The 23,873-nt window shown below is 37.3% G+C and overlaps 1 protein-coding gene across 1 annotated transcript in view; it reads right to left on the reverse strand.

The window, feature by feature from the left end:
• Window positions 1-22,561, reverse strand: part of TAC3 (tachykinin precursor 3) — a 45,334-nt gene extending 22,773 nt beyond the window's left edge. The window contains exons 1-2 of the mRNA XM_063444765.1: window positions 22,515-22,561; window positions 8,843-9,005 (exon numbers count right to left, since the gene is read on the reverse strand). Of these exons, the coding sequence (XP_063300835.1) occupies window positions 8,843-8,953 (111 nt within the window). The 5' untranslated portion in view covers window positions 8,954-9,005; window positions 22,515-22,561. The remainder of the gene's footprint in view (window positions 1-8,842; window positions 9,006-22,514) is intronic.
• Between the last annotated feature and the right edge of the window lie 1,312 nt (window positions 22,562-23,873).

Below are 23,873 nucleotides of genomic sequence, written 5' to 3' on the forward strand. Positions count from 1 at the left end.
AGCATCATTAATAGGGATCAGACTGAGGTTGCTGAGATATTATGTCATTATATGGCATCCTTAATTTTTACTGCAATGAAGACTTGTGTGGTTAATCCAAAGTCCTATCACATTCGCCAGTTCCCTATCACCCCATGGTGACCATAGAGCTGTTGTAATAGAAACCTCCAGCTTAATATAAAAATATATGATTTCCTTTCTAACTCCTGATTTTTAGGGGTCTGGTATGAACATCTCTACAATGCCTGAACCTGTGGCATTTGATCACTGTACCCTTGTGACTGTCATTATACACTGTAGCAGTATTTTACTTTTGAGGCCATACAACCATTCACTCACATTGTCCCATTGCTAGCAAAATTAATCGGAAGGTCTAAAATAAAACCAATAGAAATGAATAGCACAGATTAAATTCAAACTAAATGTACATATTGATTTACATTTCATATAATCTCATTCTCAAAGCACTTTTCTTCAAACGTATTCTAGAAAAAATTGGCAAGCAAATGTGTTATCTACTATTTCTTAAGCGCTAAAAAATGAATAATTTCAATAGCACAATTTAAAATGTGATTTATCGAGAAATTGAAGACCATGGTAAATGGCAACTCTATTTTAAAAGAAAGAGAAAAAAAATCTGTGAAATTATATTCAAGTGAAGGGACAGATAAAATGCTCATGCAATAGGATAGTAAAATGAAGAGTTATGCTTATTTATGAAAGTTTAATAGCTCTGACTCTAGGAAAATAGAACAAAACATTGCATCTTATTTAGCAAAGGATCCAGGTCTTTTCATCTAAATTGTCTGCACGTTTGATACCTTAGGTTTGCTGGAAAGAGCAATTTTGTTAGTAACATATATACCCAAAGTAAAACAAGTTTGATCTTGATAAAGTGCGCATATCGCACAACATGCTTAGATAATGCTAATAACGCATAGATTACTTTACTTCTTTTACTGTAGGTTGTTATATTACTATTTTAAGTATTACAGTGACCTAATTATTCCAGTTGGAGCCGAAGTGTTCTTTGCTATTTTACTTGAAATATATAGAGAGCTGACCGATCAGCCGGCGAACTGGACATCAATACTGAATTGGAGCAGGTGAACGTTGAAAGGAGCTATGCAGGAGAAGTACCTGTTTACTAATGCAAGTTTTCCTGTTTGTGTTATTTGAAATATGTATATACCTGAAACCCATACTAAGGAACATCCTAACATACATTCTAATAAACTACAAGGCTGATTATTTCCAGAACCCCAAGATGGAATTATTTTACTCTAATACAGGGATGCCCATTAAATAGATCCCCAAATGTTGTCGAACCAAAACTCCCAAATTGCTTTGCATTCCTTTAGAATACTTTAGAATGAGAAAGCATCACTGAAGATGTAGTTTTAAAACATCTGGCGATCTACCTTTTGGGCACCACTGCTCTATACATGCTCCAACATTATGCATCTTATATGCTACATTTGTTTTTGTTTTTTTAAGATAAGGGTTACGTTTTCTGCTATGGAGTTACCTTTCCTAGTCACTAGAATGCCGCTACAAAGTTTCGCTTACAAAGGTTTCTGTAAAGTGTGGTAAATGAGAGGAGGCTGCAAATTACAGTATATGTTGCAAAGACACAGAATGTCGTGGTGCCAGAGAATATTTTTCCTGCTGGGTGAAAACAAGTGTTGGAGTAAAGGGCAAAATAAATGGAGCTTTATAGGGTAAATATTATTGACTTTCTTAGGAATGTAAAACAATGTTGAGCCCATATATTCATGAGAAAAAAAAGGCTTGAAAGAGAAGAAGAACTATTTCTAGATAAGCAACACAGGAAGTTATACTTGAATTATTTAAAGCGACACTGTAGCCACCATAACCTTTTAGTCTCATTGAATTAGTACCTAGAGTCCTTTGGTGCTCTTCCTACTTTCAGTTACATTTTCGAACAGTTTAACATAAATAATGGTTCTTCTCTATCAATAGTTCTGCCCCTACTGGAGATATGGCTAACACAAAGATTACACACTTCCTGCTAGCCATACCAATCCATACCAGCAATGGGTTGTGTGATAGGTTTAAAGTGGTCAGTTGACACTTTCATCCCACGGCAACCATTTATTGTTGCTCAGGCTAACGCTTAGTCATTAGCCCATGTAGAATAGAGGGGGTGTTCTGCTAGAAACTGTAGTTGAGCATTAAAGCATTAAAAGTAGTTGAATGGAAGGATGGCACTAGGGGACCCCAAACAACATTTTATTGATATAAAGCAGTTAAAAGGCTTATTGTGTCCCTTTAAAAAAAGTTTGCTGTGTATTTATAAGATTTAGAGAGGGTCAGCTTATGAATTCTACATCAGTTAAGATGTACAGTTAAAATCATAACAAACTGGTTTCATTCTCAAAGTACTATCTATCACTACATAATTAGATATTCTCTTTAGTTACTTATTACAGTCGATATACTCAAGTAGAAATTAACGTTTTCATTGCTTTTTAAATTCACAGTACCAGCTCAATTACTTAATACTACAAACCTACACAACTCTATACAAATACAGCAAAGCAAATAAATATATAAATAAACCATGTAGTCAATAAAGTGCACATTAAAAATTAAGTTTTTAAATTCAAAAATGTAAATTGAAAATTATTTCAGAAAAAAGAAAAAAGGTAATTAGTAACGGTGAATAATTTAAACTACGAGCTCTGCTGTGCCCACAGCATCATCCCCGAGGTGATTAACGCAGTGCATCTGTAGACGGTAAATTAGCTTCTGCAATCCTATAATGTGGATCTAAGGAAGTGTTACATGTGCTTCGGAGAGAAACGGTACATAACCTGAAATACATTTTTTTTTAGTAATTTCTCATTGCAATACCTAATGTAATTGCACTGATTTTTATGCGGTTATTTCTTTAAAAATAGATCATTTTGAAAGCCAGTTTGTCACTTAGTTATCATGTGCCATGCTAACTTACTCTCTCAAATACTCTCAAATACTTTTATACTCTCAAATACTTTTATACCTGGGTTAGAATTCTAACAGCATTCTAATATTTCATCTTATGAGCTTAAAGAAGAACTGAAACGTGAGATTTATGTGCAAACCAATAGCTAAATAGATATACAAAGTAAGCAATGGAAATTAATTTAACTCACGCCGTGTGGTACAAAGAAATTGCTGTGAAGGAAAGCTTGTTTCTTACTTACATTATGTATATTTATATATATCCACAGACAATATATTTATATGCATATAAGACTCGTGCATGGACGTAAAACTTTGATTCATCAAAAAACTATTTGTTCAAACTGAATTACGTTCATGGTTTTTCAGGTTTTATTTATGCACATTTTCTTTCCTGATGCAATACGGATAGAGCAATTTCATTTTTACCCTCTCACTCAGTGCCATCTTGCCAATCATATCACTGTGACTGATATAGGCCAATGAATTGCATGAAATTCAGTCGAATGTGCATCACTCCAAAAACAAATGCACAAGTCTATTTTATATATATACTTGCAAATCTACATACTAGCACCAACCCCCACACTCACCTATACCACCTTTCTTACTAATGAACACACCAATAATAATAATAATACCAAAATATTTAACCAGGAAAGGTACATTCAGATAATGCTGGTTTCCAAGTACATCCTGGGGATGTTACTTTTGCCCAACACCCAGGGGATACCAACATCCTTACAGACACATGTGCATGCAAAGAGTCCATATAAACCTCTATGATCCATCCATCCATCCATCCTTCTGTTAGTAATTTTCTTTCCTCTACACAGTCAAGAGAAAAAAATGTATTCAGTTTGAGTGGTTTATAGCCGAACATGTGGCCTAACCAAATAATAAGGGCAAGGTTTTGGGTATATGATCTAACATTTTTTAATTTAACCAATTTCCTATTTATACCATTTACTGGTAACCTAAATCTGACAATACACTTCTATTTATACTGTTAAATTGTGCATACAATGTGGGGCTTGCATTGTTGCCACCACAAAGCTTATCTATGATAGATTGGTCAGTTGGGAGATAGTTGTATACTCAGAGTTAATCTGTGGCAGCATTTCATGTGACAAAGTCCAGCACAAAAATAAAGTGGGTGTTAATAGTAGTAGTAATATTTCAATAGTGCCAACATAATGTGTAGCACTGTACAATTATAGACAGGGAATTTGTCAAGTAGTTAAACTACAGAATTTTAACAGAGACAAGATATGAAGAAGGTCCTGCACATTCGCGTTTACATTCTATGACACTACTGAGCAAAAATGGGGAGGGTCACCATGGGCTTCTGCAGCTTGGAAAGGTACATTTTAATGTGCATTTTACATCCTTTTTATGCAATTTTCCATTTTTCTAGTTGTTCTATTGTAACATTTTTTATATAATGCATAGGAAAGACACTAGTGAAAAAGGGAGGGAAAGGGTGTCCGACTTACAGGAACGTGAACTGGGAAAAGTGAGAGGTAATGAGAGACCAATTTATATTAAAGCATGAAAAAAATTGGCAGCTTCAAGAAAAAATGGCATTTACAGATGCCTTTTAATTTTTATATGTTAATATGACACATGCTAGTGGGATGTGGATGGGTGACATACAAAATGCAATATTCTTCCTAGTTACCAGGAATATGTGAGTCAGTCCTGAGAACACTCATCTAATACATTTACAGGTTTTCTCTTGAAAAAAAGAACTTGGTAAAAATTAGCAAATATGTATTTTACATAAAATAATTCCAGCTTTTTTTTAAAATGAGAAAATAAACAAAAAAGTTGACATGTTTATATACACCCCACATTTGTGGTGTCATTTGATTTAATGCGCTAACAGGGTTATTCATTAAGCAACATTTTAATGTGTAATTTATAGAAGACATTTGGAGTAATTGTAAGGCAAAATATCAAAGGGTGAACGTGTAATTTACTATTTTCCATAACTTTTAACACCACATACTAATAAGCCCCAAATTGAAGTACATTTGCCTACAAAAACACTGTATATCACCCACAACACATACATACATAGACATCACTTGAACACATTATAACAAAAAATCCATACTTACATTTATCTCCATAATCTCTCTGGCACACCTCATGTTTGGCACAGTATATCAAACACTGAGTCCATTCACATCAAATCTATTCATGATGCTTCACGGTTACCAAGCGGCATGGTAGCTGATACAGACCATAGGAAATTGAACCACATACTCCTGTACTGCCTCTGGATGCTCAATCTGAATATCAGCCACTTACACCCATGAAACATAGGAGGTGCAAGGGAAGGGCATGTAGACCAGAGGACCTCTTTCTGATAAGTCTGAGGTGCAGTTGAGAGATGGATGCTATTTGCCCACTGAACAGCTGATAAACTGAGGACCTGAAGGTGGAAATTGCCATATTGCATCAGGGAAGGATGTCATTGTCATTGCATTCAGAGCATTCAGAGCATTCCAGCCATCATACCAGATTCATTCATATAAAAGACAGGGGACACAAAATGAGTGGAGGGAATGCAAGAGTTGGCCTACATGTTGAGGCACAGGATCATACCATATCCTGACATAGGATCATGAGAAACACTCATTCACATGGTTTGACTAACACCACACATTAGGCAGCGTATTGCTTCCACTCCCATAACAACTTAAGACCATTTACATTGTTATGGGTGCAGAAGTGTCCAAATGCTGTCTTACCTTCAAGGGTTAAACCATTTTGTAGCTACATACTCTTTCTCTCAATGGGCACTCTCAGTGTATCACTTACCTTCCAGCTAAGCCTTCCTCATATTGCAGCAAAGAGAGGAAGGAAGCTTGGTGGAAGAGGTGCCAGGCGCAAAAACCACAACTTTAAGGTTAAACCTTAGAAAAAAGGGTTAACCCATGGAGGTAAGATGACACATGGACACTTGGCTTAAGTTGTTATGGGGTCGGAAGTGTAAGGAGCTGCCCTGTCACCGTGCTCATGCCTTATAACTATAGCAGTTTGCAAACATCCCTGCAACTCTAAGACTGCCACTTCTGTGCACATCGAAATCTGAAAAGGGGATTTCAAAAGTAATGAAATGGATGAGCACCTACACCAGTGGTTGAGTTTCTTCACACCAGTACCCAAACTCCAGTGAAGATATGGTGGTCTAGCACTACTTCAATGTAACGAGTGTCTTTTATTTAGAGTATAGCAGCAAGGATAAGCCATTGCTATTCTTGTAAAACTACTGGGCTAGTTGAAAGATTTCTATTTTATGCTTGCTGCTATATACTGAATAAAAGACACTTGTAATGGTTCACTGTAATGTTTCAGGTGCTGCAGCTGGCACGTGCAAGTACATTAAATGTAATTATCTTATATGTTTTACTTCATTGTTTGCATAACTTTAATATGTTATAATGTTTTTAGAAATATATGTCACTTTTACTTTTATGCAATGACACTTTAAATATAAACATGGCTATAAAACCACACACTAAGCATAATGTCCAATACTATTACATATATTAAAGGAACATAGAGGAGCATTGGGGATATGAGGCACATGTGCAGCCAGCTCTGCTCGCCTCCTAGCTAATGCTCTCAGAGGAGTTGATGTGTGAGAACTGAGTGGATGACAAAGAGACACTAGAGGTGTGTGTGTATGCTCTGCAATGAAAACATTGCTGTATCTACTACAATATTTTATATTACAGGGTTAAAATGACAGGGCTCTGCACCCAGACCGCTTCATGGAGACCTGGGTGCCTATCGTGTCCCTTTAGAAAACAAATGTATCAAATACACAAAATAGACAGAAATAATAAGTGTGCCGTTCGTCATTCCACTGGAAGCATCTCTCGTCAAGCACTCTCACTATCAAATGTGAAATCCGTAAATCTATCTATGCTCCCTTCCACAACTCATGTTGGATAACACTCACTTTGCTAAAAAGATAATTATGAGAATATTCTGTAAGAGCACCTGGGGTGGCACAGTCTGACATCTCTTATGTAAGCAAAATGATTACTGGTGCTGCTTTAAAAATTATTGCATAGACACAGTTGTGTGAAATGGAAAGAAAAGGGTGTTAATCGCACACAGAAATGTAAGGAAAAATACCTTGTATACGGATTCTTCTTACAAAGTATAACAGAAATATTCCTTACAATGTACTTCTCTTTAGTAATCCAATAAAACAGGATTTATTTTATCCTATATTGGATGACATAAAGATCAGATACACGTAGCGTAACCTGTATAAGGTGTATATGATTTTGTAAAGATGGTGGATAAACTCACACTTTTCAGAGCCAATGAGAAGTAGGCTCGGGACTTGTAGTGCATATCATCTCAAACAGAGATATTGGATGAAGCTTTAAGCGATTGGAACTCCCAGGAACTCAGGAACCCGATATTGTAATCGAAAATCAGGAACTTAAAGATTCAAAATGGAAGTTAAAATAATGAATATTTATTCAGCACACGGTTGTGTGCTTTTAACACCTCCATCCTCTTCTTGTAACTGTTTGCAGCCTCGCTTGCCAGTAATTTCATCTTCCGCGTGTCACTGCTATGCTCTAATGCATTTGCAATATTAAAAAACAGGACTTTATGAAAAATCCCACAAGACTGTTATGTCACTGGAAGTATCCTGTGCATGAGTATTTCGTTTTCATTGACATCTATTATGCATTGTGCAAGAAGATGCCTATGACGTTGGCTTTAAGTGATTGATGGCTGATATAATTAGGAGTCCCTACATGCTACAAAAGCTTGCATAACCGATAGCTGTTGATGAAAGCAGTCCTTAAAATAAATTTATAATAGATGAATTTAATGATGAATATAACTAAATCAAACGTATTTAGTTTTGTTCTACACTATTATACTATTATGTATAATAATTTGTTCCAAAATGATCTGCAGTGGTTTGAAACATTACCATGCCCTTGGACTAATGATCCACATCCTTTGGATTCCTGGAACATCTAGTGTCTTGGTTCTGAAATTTTAATCAGTCTTACTCTGACAAAGAACCAAAATTCCTCTCATGTGCAGGATGACATTAGGTTGTAATTTTGGAACAGAAGATCACCAGGGACTGGCAACCTTTAGAATACATATCTTGCATTTGCCCCATTGCAACATAAGATAGAGCCAACGTTCTTCAACTCATACTGAATGTGTCCCTTTTTGACTACTGCAAAGTTACTTTTCATTGACTTCCATCTTTCCCCTTTAATCAATGCTGGATGCCAGGCATATCTTCCTTATCCATCAATTTTACATAATCCCACAATTCTGCCAATGTTTACACTAGCTTTCTATATACTTTAGGATTCGATTAAAAATGCCAACTCTCATGTTCATGCTTAAACTACATCTCAATTAACAAGTAATTAGCTCTTGGTCATTACACTACAATCTCCACCACCAACTATTGCGTATTGTTTTACTATGGGGAGAATCATCCTTATGGAATTCCTTAAAGAGTTTCATCAGACTTTGTCTAATGCTACATACCTATTATAATTGCCTACAATTTCAGTTCTTTTCAATAACTGATTAATTCATCACCCTACACCTTCAGTTCTACACACCCGTCATTCCTCACACAGTTTGCTAACCAAGATATTATTACGCACTCTACAGCTAATGTACAATGGAATTAGTGTATTACTAATATGTACACAGAGATAAAGTTTGCACACATTTGGTGATTTAGTCTTGGCCTGGTCACTTGCTTTCCTTTTATGTCTTGTCAAGATTATCATCAATCAATATAAACATATATTTGTACTTTATAACAATATAATAATATTCATATATTGCACCCTACCTTTAGCTGTACCCCAGAGGCCTGAGATTCCTGGGGCTCTCCACAGGTTCCACGACTTGTTCTCACCACCATTAGGAAAAGAATTGCAAGGCCAACAGAAGAATTCCTCATTTTTCCAGTGGTGCAGAAGGTATCAAAATCTGTTGAAGGGAAGTGACAAGCCCTGTGGAAGATACGTATCAAGTAATTAGCGCCTGACATTCTCATTGCATGAGTAAAACATTATAAATACTGCAAATGCAAATATTAATGTAGTATATTTGATGAGAAACTGGATTTGGAAACATCACATGATGCTACGTTTGTAAACACCAAAAAAATGACATCACATTAAACATATTTTCCAGTTCTTCACCCAACAGCCGTATGACATCCTCGGTCAGTCTACTGAAATATTCCGTGAGTCGCCGAGATATGATTTTATTTGTTGAAGGAGTATGACAAGCATCCTTTAAGGCAGGGGTAGGTAACTTTCAGCACTCCAGATGTTGTGGACTACAGCTTCCCTCAAGTAATGCATTATGGGAGATGTAGTACACATCTGGAGTGCCAAAGGTTGCCTATCCCTGCTTTAAGGGTTTGGTTGGACATGATCTCCCCATTATAATTATATTTCTATAGCGCCAACAAATTCCATGACTGGATATTCAATAATTTAGCTACACAGAGGTTAAATAGTTTCCAACCAATTCCTTCAAATTAAATATATAAATAGATCATTCGCTATATTTCTAAAGGAGATAGGAGTATAAAGTGAAACGATTAGACACACCAGACCACAATTGTGGCATCAACCTACAGCACACACAAGTAAGTTAGAAGGTGACACAAACTGCAGCTATCAAACCTGACACCCATGATGCTTTTCTTTAAATTACATATGCTCTTAGACTCTGGAAAAGCCGACATACTCAGATCTCTAATGATGATGCAGAATAGTATGTCCTTCCTACCCCATTGGAAGTGAAGTCAATTGGAATATCCATCCATCACCATTTTTGGATCATCTGCACTCTGGGTAAGCTAACTTGGTAGACAGGAGTCCAACTCACAAAGGGAATTCAGCCTTTCGTCCTTTATAAATGGAACTATTCAACGGAGTTACAATAATAGCTACACCCCGAGCCATACTCGAAAATTTGATAAATGGTGATAATCTAAGTGTGCGTTTCCAGATTAAATGCCTTGATATTATTAATGTGATTAGGACTTACCATATGGTCAGCAGGTCCTGTGCCTCAAACCCAAGTAGGAGAAAACTGTATTCATGCTTTTTTAATGGCAGATTTAGTGACAAAAAATATTTGAGCGTCTGGCCTTTCCAGCAACATGCAGGACTGCCTGCCTCAAGGTTATTATTAATAGGGGGATGTTCACTAAAATAGGAAATGTCATGAATTCAAAGTGAATTTCAAATCTAAGGTTAAAAAAATAGCAGGACTGCTTAACGTTTGTCTAATTTGGACTAAAAATGTGAGAGTCACTTTAAAATTCACACTGGATCCCCAACAATTCTCTCTTTAGCAGAAATAACCTTGTCAGAAACTACACTGAATGACGGAATAGCTAATGTTGAAGCCAGATTTCCATTTCTGGAGAAAATAAAACTGAAAGTGGACTACAGGAATAGTATATGTGCAAATAAATACTGTAGATTGTAAGAGCAAGGATAGCTTCTAACCCATGCATCAATCATAAATACTCCAACATATTACATATAGTGGAAAGAAACCATGCCAGATTGTTCAAAAAAGAACACATTCAGACAGCATTCGTTTGTACTCCGCACCAGATATTTAATGAATCAAATCCAATTTCTGTTACCAAAACTGTGGTTGAATATTCTATCTATTTTCTCCAACAGCTTCTGTTTGTAAATGATTGGTGACCTGCCATTATTATATCTATATGTTGAGAGATATATGTATTTTTATGCCTCTATGTATGCTATATTTGCTGTTGACACGAGTTACGTTGGATATTGCATTTTTATCACTGACCAGATTTAGCGTGTCTTAGAGATGATAATTTTGTTTTTAAAAGTATGAGGTTCTGGCACAGACATAGTAGAATGGGATCAGACTTGACTCATTTGCCTAGGCAAATTACAGTTTTGGGCATGTATTTCACGTCTTTTGGCTCTACTTTTATAATAGAAATAGAATGCATAATGTCTTAGAAACTAGAATTACACATTCTCAATCTGTTTGCTACAATATTTATAGATATCTAAGTGTGTTTACATTTTTACACATGGAGACTAAGGTGCACTGTTGCCCATTTATGGATTTTTTTCATCTTAAATACTTGTGTTCCCATTTTCCAAAATGGACTTTATTTTAAGGGTAACCCTCACTTCCCAGAAATTTTAATATACTATTTACTTAACCTCTATTTTTTTTAAAACAATTATGAATTTGTGATGTGTGAAAAATATGATTATATGGTTATTCTCTAAAGTGTTGGAAATTTAAAGTAAATTCATCAATTTAAAAAATAAGGACAAAGTGGCAAAACTGAAAACAGAATTGACTGGGATAATTTTTCCTAGGCTATTATGGCCTAAAGTTTAAAGTTAGTCAATTTTGGAGTGGGATCCAGACCTCCATACTCTCAAAGCCCAGCAGTGGCGGCCACCAACAACTCGTGGCCTGGTTTTTCCTCTGTGGGAGAAGCGGCCGATCTCTCTGTCCTGGATGGCTTGGGCTTTCTTCTTTGTGGATCTATAGAGCCCCGTACTCTCGACCCCCACCTCTAGGCCAGCTGGGGTTATCCCGGTCCCCACCAATCAGTGATCACTCAGCTACCTGCAGCTCCTGGGTGACTTCTGCATAAAAAGCTCCCACGTGGCCTATCTAAAATAGTTAACAAAACTAAAAAAGAAAAAAGATAAATTAAAATGGTCTAACACACTGCTTAGGGGTATTTGTGAGGAATCTGATGGCTTTGGTGAGTAGGCAGCATTATAAAAAAATGCCACCAGAATTTAAAACTGATGTTTCCACATAGACATGATTTCCACATAGAGAAAATATAGTACTGTAGTATTAATCAGTTAGATGAATAATGCTCTGAAGGCTCCACCTATATTGGGAAAGTGTACTCACTGCTGAAAACCATCCCCATACTAAGAATTTGGACATTTTTGTAGTTTTTTTTCAGCAGACATCCAATAGATTTAAATTACTCACTTTATGGACTAATCTCAGAATGTGTGTCTAAATTGCCATTAATAAATGCAAACCCATTTGGATCCAAATTGCAATTTTGGGTCAAATTTGGGGAATTTATGTAAATTTAAATAAATGTAATTTATGATGTGTTAGAAACAAACATATAGTTGCATATTCTAAATAAAAAAACACAAAAAAACCTTCATAAGAACATTTAAACAGACAAATATGTATGTGTGATGGGAAAAGTAACAACTGATTTACTAAATCAAGGCAAATAGCTATGTAACAAACAAACAATTCCCCAATAAACCAAACTGAAGAATGTTCCGATTACCAATGAAGTACAGCTTTACCACAGCGTACTGCTTTGCAAATCGACACTGTGGTTTTATATAGTAAACATTGATGGGGAAATATAACTGCACCTGTGATGAAATGCTTTTAACAGCAAATAACTAATATGACTTATTCGATAATAACAATAATAATAATAATAATAATAAAACTAAGGGCTAGGTTCCACAGCCACAGACAATTTATCACTGGTAACGGAGTAACATTTATCCCATAGATTTCATTATTCAGTCCAGTCCTAAGTATGTCACTGTCTTCCACTTGTTTTATTTTAGGATAAGTTACTAAATAGCAACAAGTCTATTACATCAGTTTGATTGTATATTGCTATAATAGTATATAATTCCCGCATGAGCTATGTGTCCAGAATTCAATGCTAATGAAGATTGATCACGGTTGTGCCAAATATGTTATAATAGCTATCTATATTTTTGTACACAAACGCAACACAAATTACTATCTGACAGATATAATTATAAACAATATTGGTAAATCGGTCACAGAACAATTGTTATCATAGTCAAAAAGTCCAATGTGCTAAGTGACATGACCTCCATTATAATATTAAATCAAATAATTTTATGTTAAAATATAGGTGACATATATGGACTAATTGATCAATACCTTTAACCATGTAAAGCTTTGTATAGTATATAATATATAACTATGGCTAGGGGGCACATTGTAGATCTGCATTACATCATTGATGTCCTCTATAATAAATCTTTTCGAGTTTCCCTACTTAAGAGGGCAATGATGTCATCATATTGTCTGCAATCTAAGTAACGTTAACAGATAAAAAGTATTTGAAGGTGCTAGTTACGTTAATGCATGATATGCTCTTTGGGTCAATGGTTGGAACGAGCACAGTATATTTGTCAAGCCCCCAGGCAACTTCCCACATTGGATCATTTTTATTTATTTATTTATTATTGCCATTTATATAGCGCCAACAGATTCCGTAGCGCTTTACAATATTATGAGAGGGGGATTTAACTATAAATAGGACAGTTACAAATAAACTTACAGGAACAATAGGTTGAAGAGGACCCTGCTCAAACGAGCTTACATTCTATAGGAGGTGGGGTGTAAAACACATTAGGACAGGAATTTACAATCAAATAAGGTGGGCTGCCCTTTCGGAGAGGGCAAGAGACAGGTATGTGAGGTAAGGGTTAGTCTTGGAGGCCATAAGCTTTCCTAAAGAGATGGGTTTTAAGGCACTTCTTAAAAGATGCAAGACTAGGGGAGAGTCTGATGGCGGTAGGCAGGCTATTCCATAGGAAGGGAGCCGCCCGCGAGAAGTCCTGCAAGCGCGAGTTGGCCGTACGAGTGCGGACAACGGACAGGAGGTGGTCACGGGCAGAACGGAGAGACCGAGAAGGGACATACCTATGGATCTGTGAGGAGATATAAGAGGGGCTAGAGTTGTTCAGTGCTTTATAGGTGTGAGTTAGTACCTTGAATTGACTCCTATAGCATACAGGAAGCCAATGTAAGGACTGGCAGAGGGGTGAGGTGTGAGAGAAACGACTAGAGAGGAAAATCAATCTAGCAGCAGCATTCATTACGGACTGTAAGGGTGCAGTACGGCTATTGGGGAGACCAATCAGGAGAGGGTTACAATAATCCATGCGGGAAATTACTAGAGCATGGACAAGCTCCTTGGTAGTATCTGGTGCAAGAAAGGGGCGGATGCGGGCTATGTTTTTAAGATGGAATCTACAGGATTTGGCAACATGCTGGATGTGAGGCTCAAAGGTGAGACCAGAGTCAAGTATGACGCCAAGACAGCGCGCTTGCAAGGATGGACTGATGTTGGTACCACAAACTTGGAGGGAGAGCGAAAGAGGAGGATCAGTATTAGGAGGAGGAAAGACAAGGAGCTCAGTTTTTGAGAGATTGAGTTTCAGAAAGCGGGAGGACATCCAGTCAGAGATGGAAGAAAGGCAAGCAGTGACACGTTGCAGGACGGCAGGGGAGAGGTCCGGGGAGGAGAGATATAGCTGGGTGTCATCAGCGTACAGGTGGTAGTGAAATCCAAAAGAGGTAATAAGTTTGCCAAGAGAGGCAGTATAAAGAGAAAATAGAAGGGGACCAAGGACGGAGCCTTGGGGAACTCCAACTGAGACAGGGCAAGGGGAGGAGGTATCATTAGAAAAGGAGACACTGAATGAGCGTTGGGAGAGATAAGAGGAAAACCATGAGAGGACAGAGTCACAGAGACCAAGCGATTGAAGAGTTTGAAGAAGGAGAGCATGATCAACGGTGTCAAAGGCCGCTGAGAGGTCAAGAAGAATTAGTATGGAGTAGTGGCCTTTGGATTTAGCTGCGATTAGGTCGTTAGTAACTTTGATAAGGGCAGTCTCTGTAGAGTGGAGAGGGCGGAAGCCAGATTGAAGAGGGTCAAGGAGAGAGTTGGAATTGAGGAAATGAGACACACGGGTGAAGACAAGTCTTTCCAGAAGCTTTGAGGAAAAAGGGAGCAGGGATATGGGACGGTAGTTAGAGGGGGTGGATGGGTCGAGGGATGGTTTTTTTAGTATAGGTACTACAGTGGCATGTTTAAGGTCAGCAGGGACAATGCCAGAGGAGAGCGAGCAGTTGAAGATGTGTGTTAGAGAAGGCACGAGACAAGTGGAGAGAGATCTAATAAGGTGAGATGGGACAGGATCGAGCGGGCAAGTGGTGGGGCGAGAGGAGCAAAGAAGAGCAGCCACCTCTTGGTCAGTAGCTGGGGAGAATGTCTGAAGGGTAGGAAAGGCATGATCTATGTGTGATTGAGAAACAGAAAGGCAAGGAGGGGAGAATTCTTTCCTTAGCTGTTCAATCTTGTCAGTGAAGTAACATGCGAAGTTATCAGCAGTAAGGTTAGTTTTGGGGGTGGCCACAGCAGGGCGAAGAAGAGAATTAAAGGTGTGAAAGAGACGCCTGGGGTTGCGGGAACATGAACTAATGAGAGTGGAAAAATAGGACTGTTTGGCAAGGGCAAGGGCTGCACTGTATGAACACAATATGAATCTATAATGGAGAAAGTCTGATTGTGTACGAGACTTCCTCCAGGAGCGTTCAGCACAACGGGAGCATCTTTGCAGGTAGCGCGTTGATTTAGTATGCCATGGTTGGGGGCGGGTCCTCCTCGAGGTGCTTGTTTGGAGTGGCGCTGCAGTGTTCAAGGCAGATGTAAGAGTAGAGTTATATATGGAGATGGCCTGTGAAGGACAGGAGAGGGAAGGGATGGACAGCAGTTGTGAATCAATGTCAGCTGACAACTGTTGGAGATCAAGAGAATTAAGGTCCCTCCTGAGTTGAGGGGGGTTAGGCTGAGGTTTTTGGGTGAGGGGGTATGTGAGAGCAAATGATAAGAGGTGGTGATCAGAGAGTGGATATGGAGTGTTGCAGATATTAGATACTGTACATGCATAAGTGAAGATTAGGTCAAGGGTATTGCCAGCTACATGGGTGGGAGAATCTGCCCACTGCGATAGCCCGAGGGAGGAAGTCATGGAAAGTAGTTTGGTGGCTGCAGAGGTCAAAGGTGGGTTTATAGGAATATTGAAGTCCCCGAGAATTAGGGATGGAATGTTAGAAGAGAGGAAATAGGGTAGCCAGGCAGCAAAGTGGTCAAGGAAGAGAAGAGGGGAACCAGGGGGGCGGTAAATAACAGCAATGTTAGCAGAGAAGGGTTTGAAAAGGCAAATTGAGTGTATTTCAAATGATGGGAAAGAGAGAGAAGGGGGGGTGGGAAGAGGTTTAAAAGAGCAGTGAGGGGAGAGGAGAAACCCAACACCACCACCTTTACATTCAGAGTTTCTTGGGTTGTGGGTAAGTTGGAGACCACCGAAGGACAAAGATGCAGGGGTGGCAGTGTCAGAGGGGGAGAGCCAGGTTTCTGTTATGGCTAGTAAATCTATAGAACGAGAGATGAAGAAGTCATGGACAGCAGTGGATTTAGTTATATTGCAAATAGAGCGTGCGTTCCAGAGGGCAGTATTGAAGGAGGATTTAGAGGAACATGAGATGGGTATGAGATTAGTGTGGATCCTTGGGTTAGTATGTGCTGAGTTTGTTGCGAGGGGGCCGGGGTTAGGAGAGACATCACCAGCAGCTAGGAGCAGAAGGATAGAAAGGAAGTGAAGGTGGGAGTAGGATTTGAAAGTTTTGTAGGAGGGTATGTATGTAGAGGATTTGGGAGGAGTTGGTGGAGATAGGCTGGAAAGGTATGTGTAGAGTGCATGAGATGAATAGAGAGGGGAGGGGAGTAAGGTGGAAGTAATAATTATGGTGTTGCTAGGGACAGGTGAGTGAAAGGATAGGGATATTTTAGTGATGAGAGAAGTTAGTGTTAAAGTGAAAAATAGAAGGGAGAACATTAGAAAAAGTGTATATCATAAGATTGTTATAGTAGCAATAATGCCATCTCCAATCCAATGGAGGGTGCTTTGATGTTGTGCAATTTTACTGAATCTTTTTAGTACAATAGATTTTACTTGAGTTTATTTAATAGAATAATGGATCATGAGCTAATTTTAAATTAAAATTATGCCATGTACTTTCTTTGCGTTTGAAAGATAATTTGAACCATTGCATTAAAGTTTGTAGTCAGCTTGGCCCATTATTACCATCTAAATTAGTGCTAAAGTAGAAATGATTTTAGGAAAACTTGTCTCATCATATTCTAAAATCCCTCAAGGCATAGAGATTAAACCCCTGATAAGACTCTCATAACAGTTGGGTTGCTATATAGCCACCGTGTTTTATTGGACACATGATTTCATCACTTTGATTGGCAACATGTGAAAATGCTGCCCTATTGTATGTAGAATGTATATGCTGCAGGATTCTCTTCCTAACTGATTTGAACCTGATTTACTACCTGCAGAATGTGGTGTATAAATACTACACTGTCCACTAATTTGAACATGTGATGTGTGTCTTAAAAATGGAGGAAATTGCATCCCTTTCTGTTTTCACTCAGATGTATTTTTTTTTATTTATTACATGCTTCATAGATTTCACAATTTATCATTATGTAATTGTGTTCTGTTATATTTTTATCACGTTCATTAGTAAGTAAAAAAAAAATATTGATGCATTTGCATTTTAATCGAATTTTCCATTTGCTGATTATATTTAATAAGGTTTGAATTACAAATATAAAAACATTGATTTGGATCCAAAATTAAAAGTAATGTGATTCTTCATAATCCCATAGATAATTCTTACGGTGTCAGAGTAAGAATCTGTCTAGGAATCAATTAATTTAAGGAAAAAATTCATATAAAAAAACATAACATCAATTCTAATCTAGATGTTTCTGAAATGTTAAAGAATGCAAGCAGAATAAATGTAAAAAAAAGGGAGAAATAATAAAAGAAAAATCTTTATCTTTATGTGTCAAAATAATTATAAAAGTAGACAGCAGTTTATTTAGTTACGCTTGATACAGAAAAATCCTGCTAAGGGATTTCCTTAGAATAGTACGAATAGCTTACATTCAACAAAATCATATTTCACATTGTTAAGGCTGCCTTAAATTAAAGCACAAAAGTGTGAGGGGAACAGGAGAGAAACCTTAATGCGTGAATATTAAAACTTAACTTTTAATGATAAATTTCTAATATGTAAAAACTGGTGAGGGTCAACACCCAAATGTGTTTTTGGGTGTTGACTCTCACCAGTTTTTACATATTAGAAATTTATCATTAAAAGTTACGTTTTAATATTCACGCATTAACGTTGCACGTTAAGTTCTCTCTGTTTACATATGCCTTAAATGAAAATAACATTACTGTATCCACATAGAGTTTGTATCTTTTATTAGCACACTCAATGTGGGATCATTGTTGTCTGCAGTATATAGTCATTTTTTTAAGTGCTTATCAGACTTGGGCATTTGTTTTCATGAGAATTGCAATTCGGCCGAAAATCAGTTTGTACATCCAAATTCCGAATGGCACAATGGAAGAATGAACTAATCAATGGATTAATTGCTGGGAATACCAATCCATATTTAAGGGTACCACTGCCAAATTAGGGAGCTGTTGTGGTTATTCGATAGCTCTCTAATTTCATATCTTTAACTATGGCAATCCCATATCAGAATACCAAATTAGAGAATAATCTAATCAACAGCTGAAAGACTACAATGAAAAAAAAGTGTTTTCTTAAGTTTGATCTTTCAGCTGCTTAGTATATAGTTCCTTAATTTGGTATCCTGATATGGGATTGCCATATTTAAGGATAACAAATAAGGGAGCTATATCTAGTAAACAGCTCCCTAATTGGTACTCTAAAATATGTCAATCCCACATAAAGATACCATTTAATTCAGATAGTTGGAAAAATCCTGTTCTTAATGTTGCTCTTTCAGTTGCTTAGTACATCTATCCCTAATTTGGTATCCTTATGTGGGATTATCATATTAAAGGATACTAAAACACAGCTTCCGCCCTAATTTAATATCCTTAAAGATGGCGATGCCACATAATTAGGGATTCATCTACTTTTCTAAACCAAAGAAAGATTTGCCGGCATGGCATTCCATTCGACGAATTTTCAACCGAAACGAATCAACAAATCGAAATTTGTTTTAGACAAATCAAAATGTATTTTGTCAATCTGAAAATTTCCACTGTGCATCTATGTCAGGTACTCAGGGCATACAATGCCAGCCCAAATGACGGTACTTTATGACAAGTGCACTTCACTATCAATGATCCCTCACAATCTTATGTAGAGCAGGTTTACCTGCCCCACACACTCATTCATTTAGGAGTTCAGGATTGGATGGAGCAATAAAAGTGATCTGTAACCATTGGAGGATAACATGCTCTACCCCCCAGAACACAAGGGATTATCTATCTTGGTGGGTAATTAAACTATACTTAAATTAATAAAGAATAATTAAAAAAAAGGATAATAGTAGCAGTGAGTGTCCCTAAGTGCCCCTCTCTCCTCCCAAACACATCAAAATGTCACATTTGCATGCAACCCACCACATCATTTTTTTTTATTGGTGGGTTGCATAATGCGATATATAGACACACATGCACATGCATCCTCCACATACTAACATACAACTCATCACATACTTGCAGCAAAATGAATGCACTTTTGCCAACACATTTAAAGGAACACTGTAGGCACCTTAACCACTTCATCTTACTGAAGTTGTTATAGTGCCTTCAGCTGGCCACTCTACCTTATCCCCCAAAACGCAATATTAAACTAAATAGAAGGATTGGAAGCGCAGCTCAAGCATACGCAGTGCCGTCATGGTCACATGAGTGCAATAATTGTAAATTAAAGGAAATGTAGGCGCATCACAGCAGGTGCAAATGCTCCCCAAAACTCCACTGTGAGGAGCATTGAAATGACTTGTCATCCTGATGTAACCTGTGCAAGTAGTAGAGGTAGTAGAGGGGGACTTAGAGCTGTAGAAAAGGTGAAACTTGTTTCTTTTTAATTTATGTAATTCTTATACAGTTGGGGGGCTAGTTGACAAGGGGTTTCAGGGCTGTAGCGTTAGTAATTCAGATATATATTCCTAATGCTCCTGTGCTCTTTTCATAGAGCTGGATAAAAGAGACAGGTTTAATGATAGCGGAAATGATTGTGGAGGCAGCGGAAAAGAGAAATTGGGGAAGCAGATGCGGAAAGTAGTTGAGTTAAGATGTAAAAGACTAACGAAGAAAGGGAAAAGTAAAATAATGGTAAGTAGACTAGGCAAAGCAAATGATTGCGAGATTAAAAAAATCCTGGGGTCTGGGAAAGACAGGCACGTGTGAGACAGATAGAGAAACAGACAGGGACAAGAAAAGACTGACAGAGGGAGAAACTAGAGAGTAAAAGAGACTGGAGGGGATATGAGATATACAATGAATAGCAATCTGAATTGTGCCTAGAATACTAGATAATTGTATACTGGCTTTACATGGCCCTACATGTGCTTGTTTAGATTTAAGTTGCAGGGCAGGATGCTAATATATATATATATATATGTTTCTGTTTTTTCACATTCCAAGTTAAAAGACAATTTGTATATATAATAAAATGAGAGGTAAATAATTGTTAGTACATAAATAGAGATATTGGGCATAAATGCAATGTCTATATAAGCAGCATAATGCCAGCTTCAACTCGATATAAAGCAGGGGTATAATAAAAGTCCATGCCAAGGAAAATATGACATCTGTATGAAAAAAAAAAGCTAAAAGTTAATAGCACAAACGAGCTGAATTGTACATGTTTATAGCACAGCTGCATACACACACACACACAACAATGTCTTGGTTTATTTCCACCCAAAGGCCACGGATACAAATAAAAACGATAATCTAGAAGACTTGAGCGCACTTTAGTGTTTGACAGCTGTTTCATTTATGCACAAGATGTGTCACTGGCTGGTTTGGAATGATAAGTGTATTGGTCCAATAACAGGAGGATTGAGGATCCTAGGGCCCTCTTTGTCTACTGTTCCCGTATGTCATACGTGTTCTGTTTGAATTTAATGCTTATCTTACAATGGGGAGAAATATGTTGGCACTATATAAATAATTGTAATTGAGGAGCCCAATTCAACACCTCTGATGTAAAACAATTATTTGCGAAGTAATACTGTCCAAAAGTAACATGTGCCCTTCATCCACCTATAAGCCTACATTGTTTATATACTGCCCTGCAGTTAGTGTGTGTGCAGGTAATATAAATTATATTAATTGAGTATGCATGTTAATTGTATGGGTCATTACATGTAACAATGACAGTGGAAGATCAAAATCAAAGGGTTCCCTTTTTTTTTCCTTAACAGTCCTTAAGGTGAATTTTAACTTTTCATATATGAACAGTTAGACAAAGCTGAAGGTTTTAATTTTCTTCAACTTTGTTAATTTATTTAGAAATTAATTGTATCGTCCTATTGTACAGACTTTGTTCCAATATGATTTCAGATCAAGCCTCTTTTTGTATATACCAATCGCACATCACACAGGACAAACAGGAATAGATGATGAGAAAATTTCAAGCAGAAAAAAAAAGTAACAGAGCTTACAATCTATTACAATCTAAACAAAAAATAATCAGCAAGCAAGCTTGAGTGCACATTTGAAAGTTAGTAATACTAGTCTTTAAACCTTCATGCAAATCTATCATATCTACCTAACTATCTATCTATCTATCTATCTATCTATCTATCTATCCATCTATCCATCTATCTATCCATCTATCCATCCATCTATCTACAGTAGATAAATATATATAACAATATATGCACTTACATCATTTTTAATTACCCTCCATTGTTAATTAAGCTTAATGGTAAAGTACTTCCCACTGCTGCCTATGTTACCAAAATCTTTTAATCATCTGTCTTTTTTTTCTGGAGAAATGGCAATGTATACTTTCACCTATTCCTATTCTAACATACAATGCCAGGAGGTACACAGATACAGTGTATATACATACACATATACACAAATCAAATCAATTAATTCAATTGTAAATTGAATAGTTTTCAGGAATATAGCAGTCTGGTGATTTAATAATGGTCAACGAGAAAAGGCTTCAAGAAAAGTAAAAGCACATTATATTTAACCTTTGATTGCCAAATACAAGCCACTTACAGACTAAAAAAAAAAAGAAATAATAATAATAATAATATATAATATATATATATATATATATATATATATATATATATATATATATATATATATATATATATATATATATAAAATCGTAATTTTTTGTCAAATTAATCTGCATGTGGTTTGTCTTGGACAATACAAGGTTAAATATAATGTTGTTGTTTTTTTAACATTTTTAGAAGCTCATCATGCTACCAAGTGCAAGAACTTCCTGGAATTTCGAACTTCTGTCTGGAAACCAGGAATAAAAATGATCTGAACAACGTTTCTTAATAAACTTTTCCTCTACATGTAAAAGAGAATCTTTTTAATAAATAGCACTATGCGATATATAGGTTTTGAAATATCCCAAACATTCAGCAGTTTGCTCCAAACTCAAGCTATGCTGGCACTGCTGGGATTAAAGCTGCTACATTCCTGAAGTAGCTCCCCTTTCCAGCTCCCCAGCCCCAGACACCTGTATGGAGAGAATGAAGTTTGCAAAGCTTACTCTACCTGTGTGCTGGTGTCACGCTGCTCCTCTGTGTTAGTAGAGCTGTGAGCCGCCTTCAGGAGTCTGAGCTGAGATCTCTGCCTTTAAATACACACACGAGTCCTCCTCTATGAGGTCTTCCTGTCACTCAGTCCTTCTCTCTCTCTCTCCTTTTCTTTCTTGAACTCATCCTATTTGTCTTACTCCCTCCCCCCATTCTCTCTCTCTCTCTCTCTTTTTTAAAATATATTTTTGTTATGCCTACCACATTTTGTTTCAATGTATTAAATCTTTCCATATTATTTGCACTGCACATGTTGCTTAGAATTGTTAAGTGTGTTCTCTTTGTCTATCCAGTAGTTGCATTAAATAAAAGCTGCAGCAATTCCCAATAAATGTATAGGGGTACTTAGTGTCTAGAGTCATAACTAACTGGGATTTATTTATACACCAAGAAAGGAATGTAAAACAAAGTTCATGTGGTTGGGTTTTAGAAAAGTACATTAAAGGTGTACATTAAAGCTTAATGAAGTGGTCTGGGTGCCAGGTCCATCTAGGATTAACCCTTTCTGGTGTAAACATAGCAGTTTCAGAGAAACTGCTATGTTTACATTAGGGTTAATCCAGCCTCTAGTGGCTGTCTCATTGACAGCCGCTAGAGGCGCTTCCGCGCATCTCACTGTGATTTTCACAGTGAGAAGACGCCAGTGTCCATAGGAAAGCATTAAGAATGCTTTCCTATGAGACTGGCTGAATGCACGCACGGCGCTGGAGAAAAGGTAAGTGATTAACCCCTTCCTCACCCTGGAGCCTGGCAGGAGGGGGGCCATGAAGGTGGGGGGGACCCAAGGACCCTATAGAGCCAGGAAAACGAGTGTGTTTTCCTGGCACTATAGTGGTCCTTTAAAGACAATTAGTAATTATAAATCTAAGAATATGACTTGGGTCTCTCATCCAAATGCTGAAGCTATTTATAAGCAGTCTTGCTTATGAATATTGAGTTCATTACAAGTATTGGGCTGAGTTTAAAGCGGCACTGTCATGGCCACATCCGATTTTTATCCGCATCCGTCTAACTTTGGAAAAAAAAAACCTCGAGCGCAAAAGAAAAAGCACACTGAAAAACACCTGACATAAAAAAAAATAATCCATCTTGCAAAGCTCAAATTTACCTATCAGAGCACTCTTATTGGTTGGCTTAAAACAACCAATCAGAGCGCTTTGAGTCAAATTGCAGGGCATGGGAAGTCTTTTTTAAGCCTTTCCCCACCCTGCGGAGCTCAGTCTGCACAGTGCCCTCGCTGGGTGAAGATGGATTATGTTTTTTGGCGTGGGTTTTTTATTTTTTCTGCAGGTTTTTTTTGGGGCGCTTTGTTGTTGTT

Source organism: Pelobates fuscus, chromosome 1, assembly GCF_036172605.1.
Source record: "Pelobates fuscus isolate aPelFus1 chromosome 1, aPelFus1.pri, whole genome shotgun sequence".
NCBI lineage: Eukaryota > Metazoa > Chordata > Amphibia > Anura > Pelobatidae > Pelobates > Pelobates fuscus.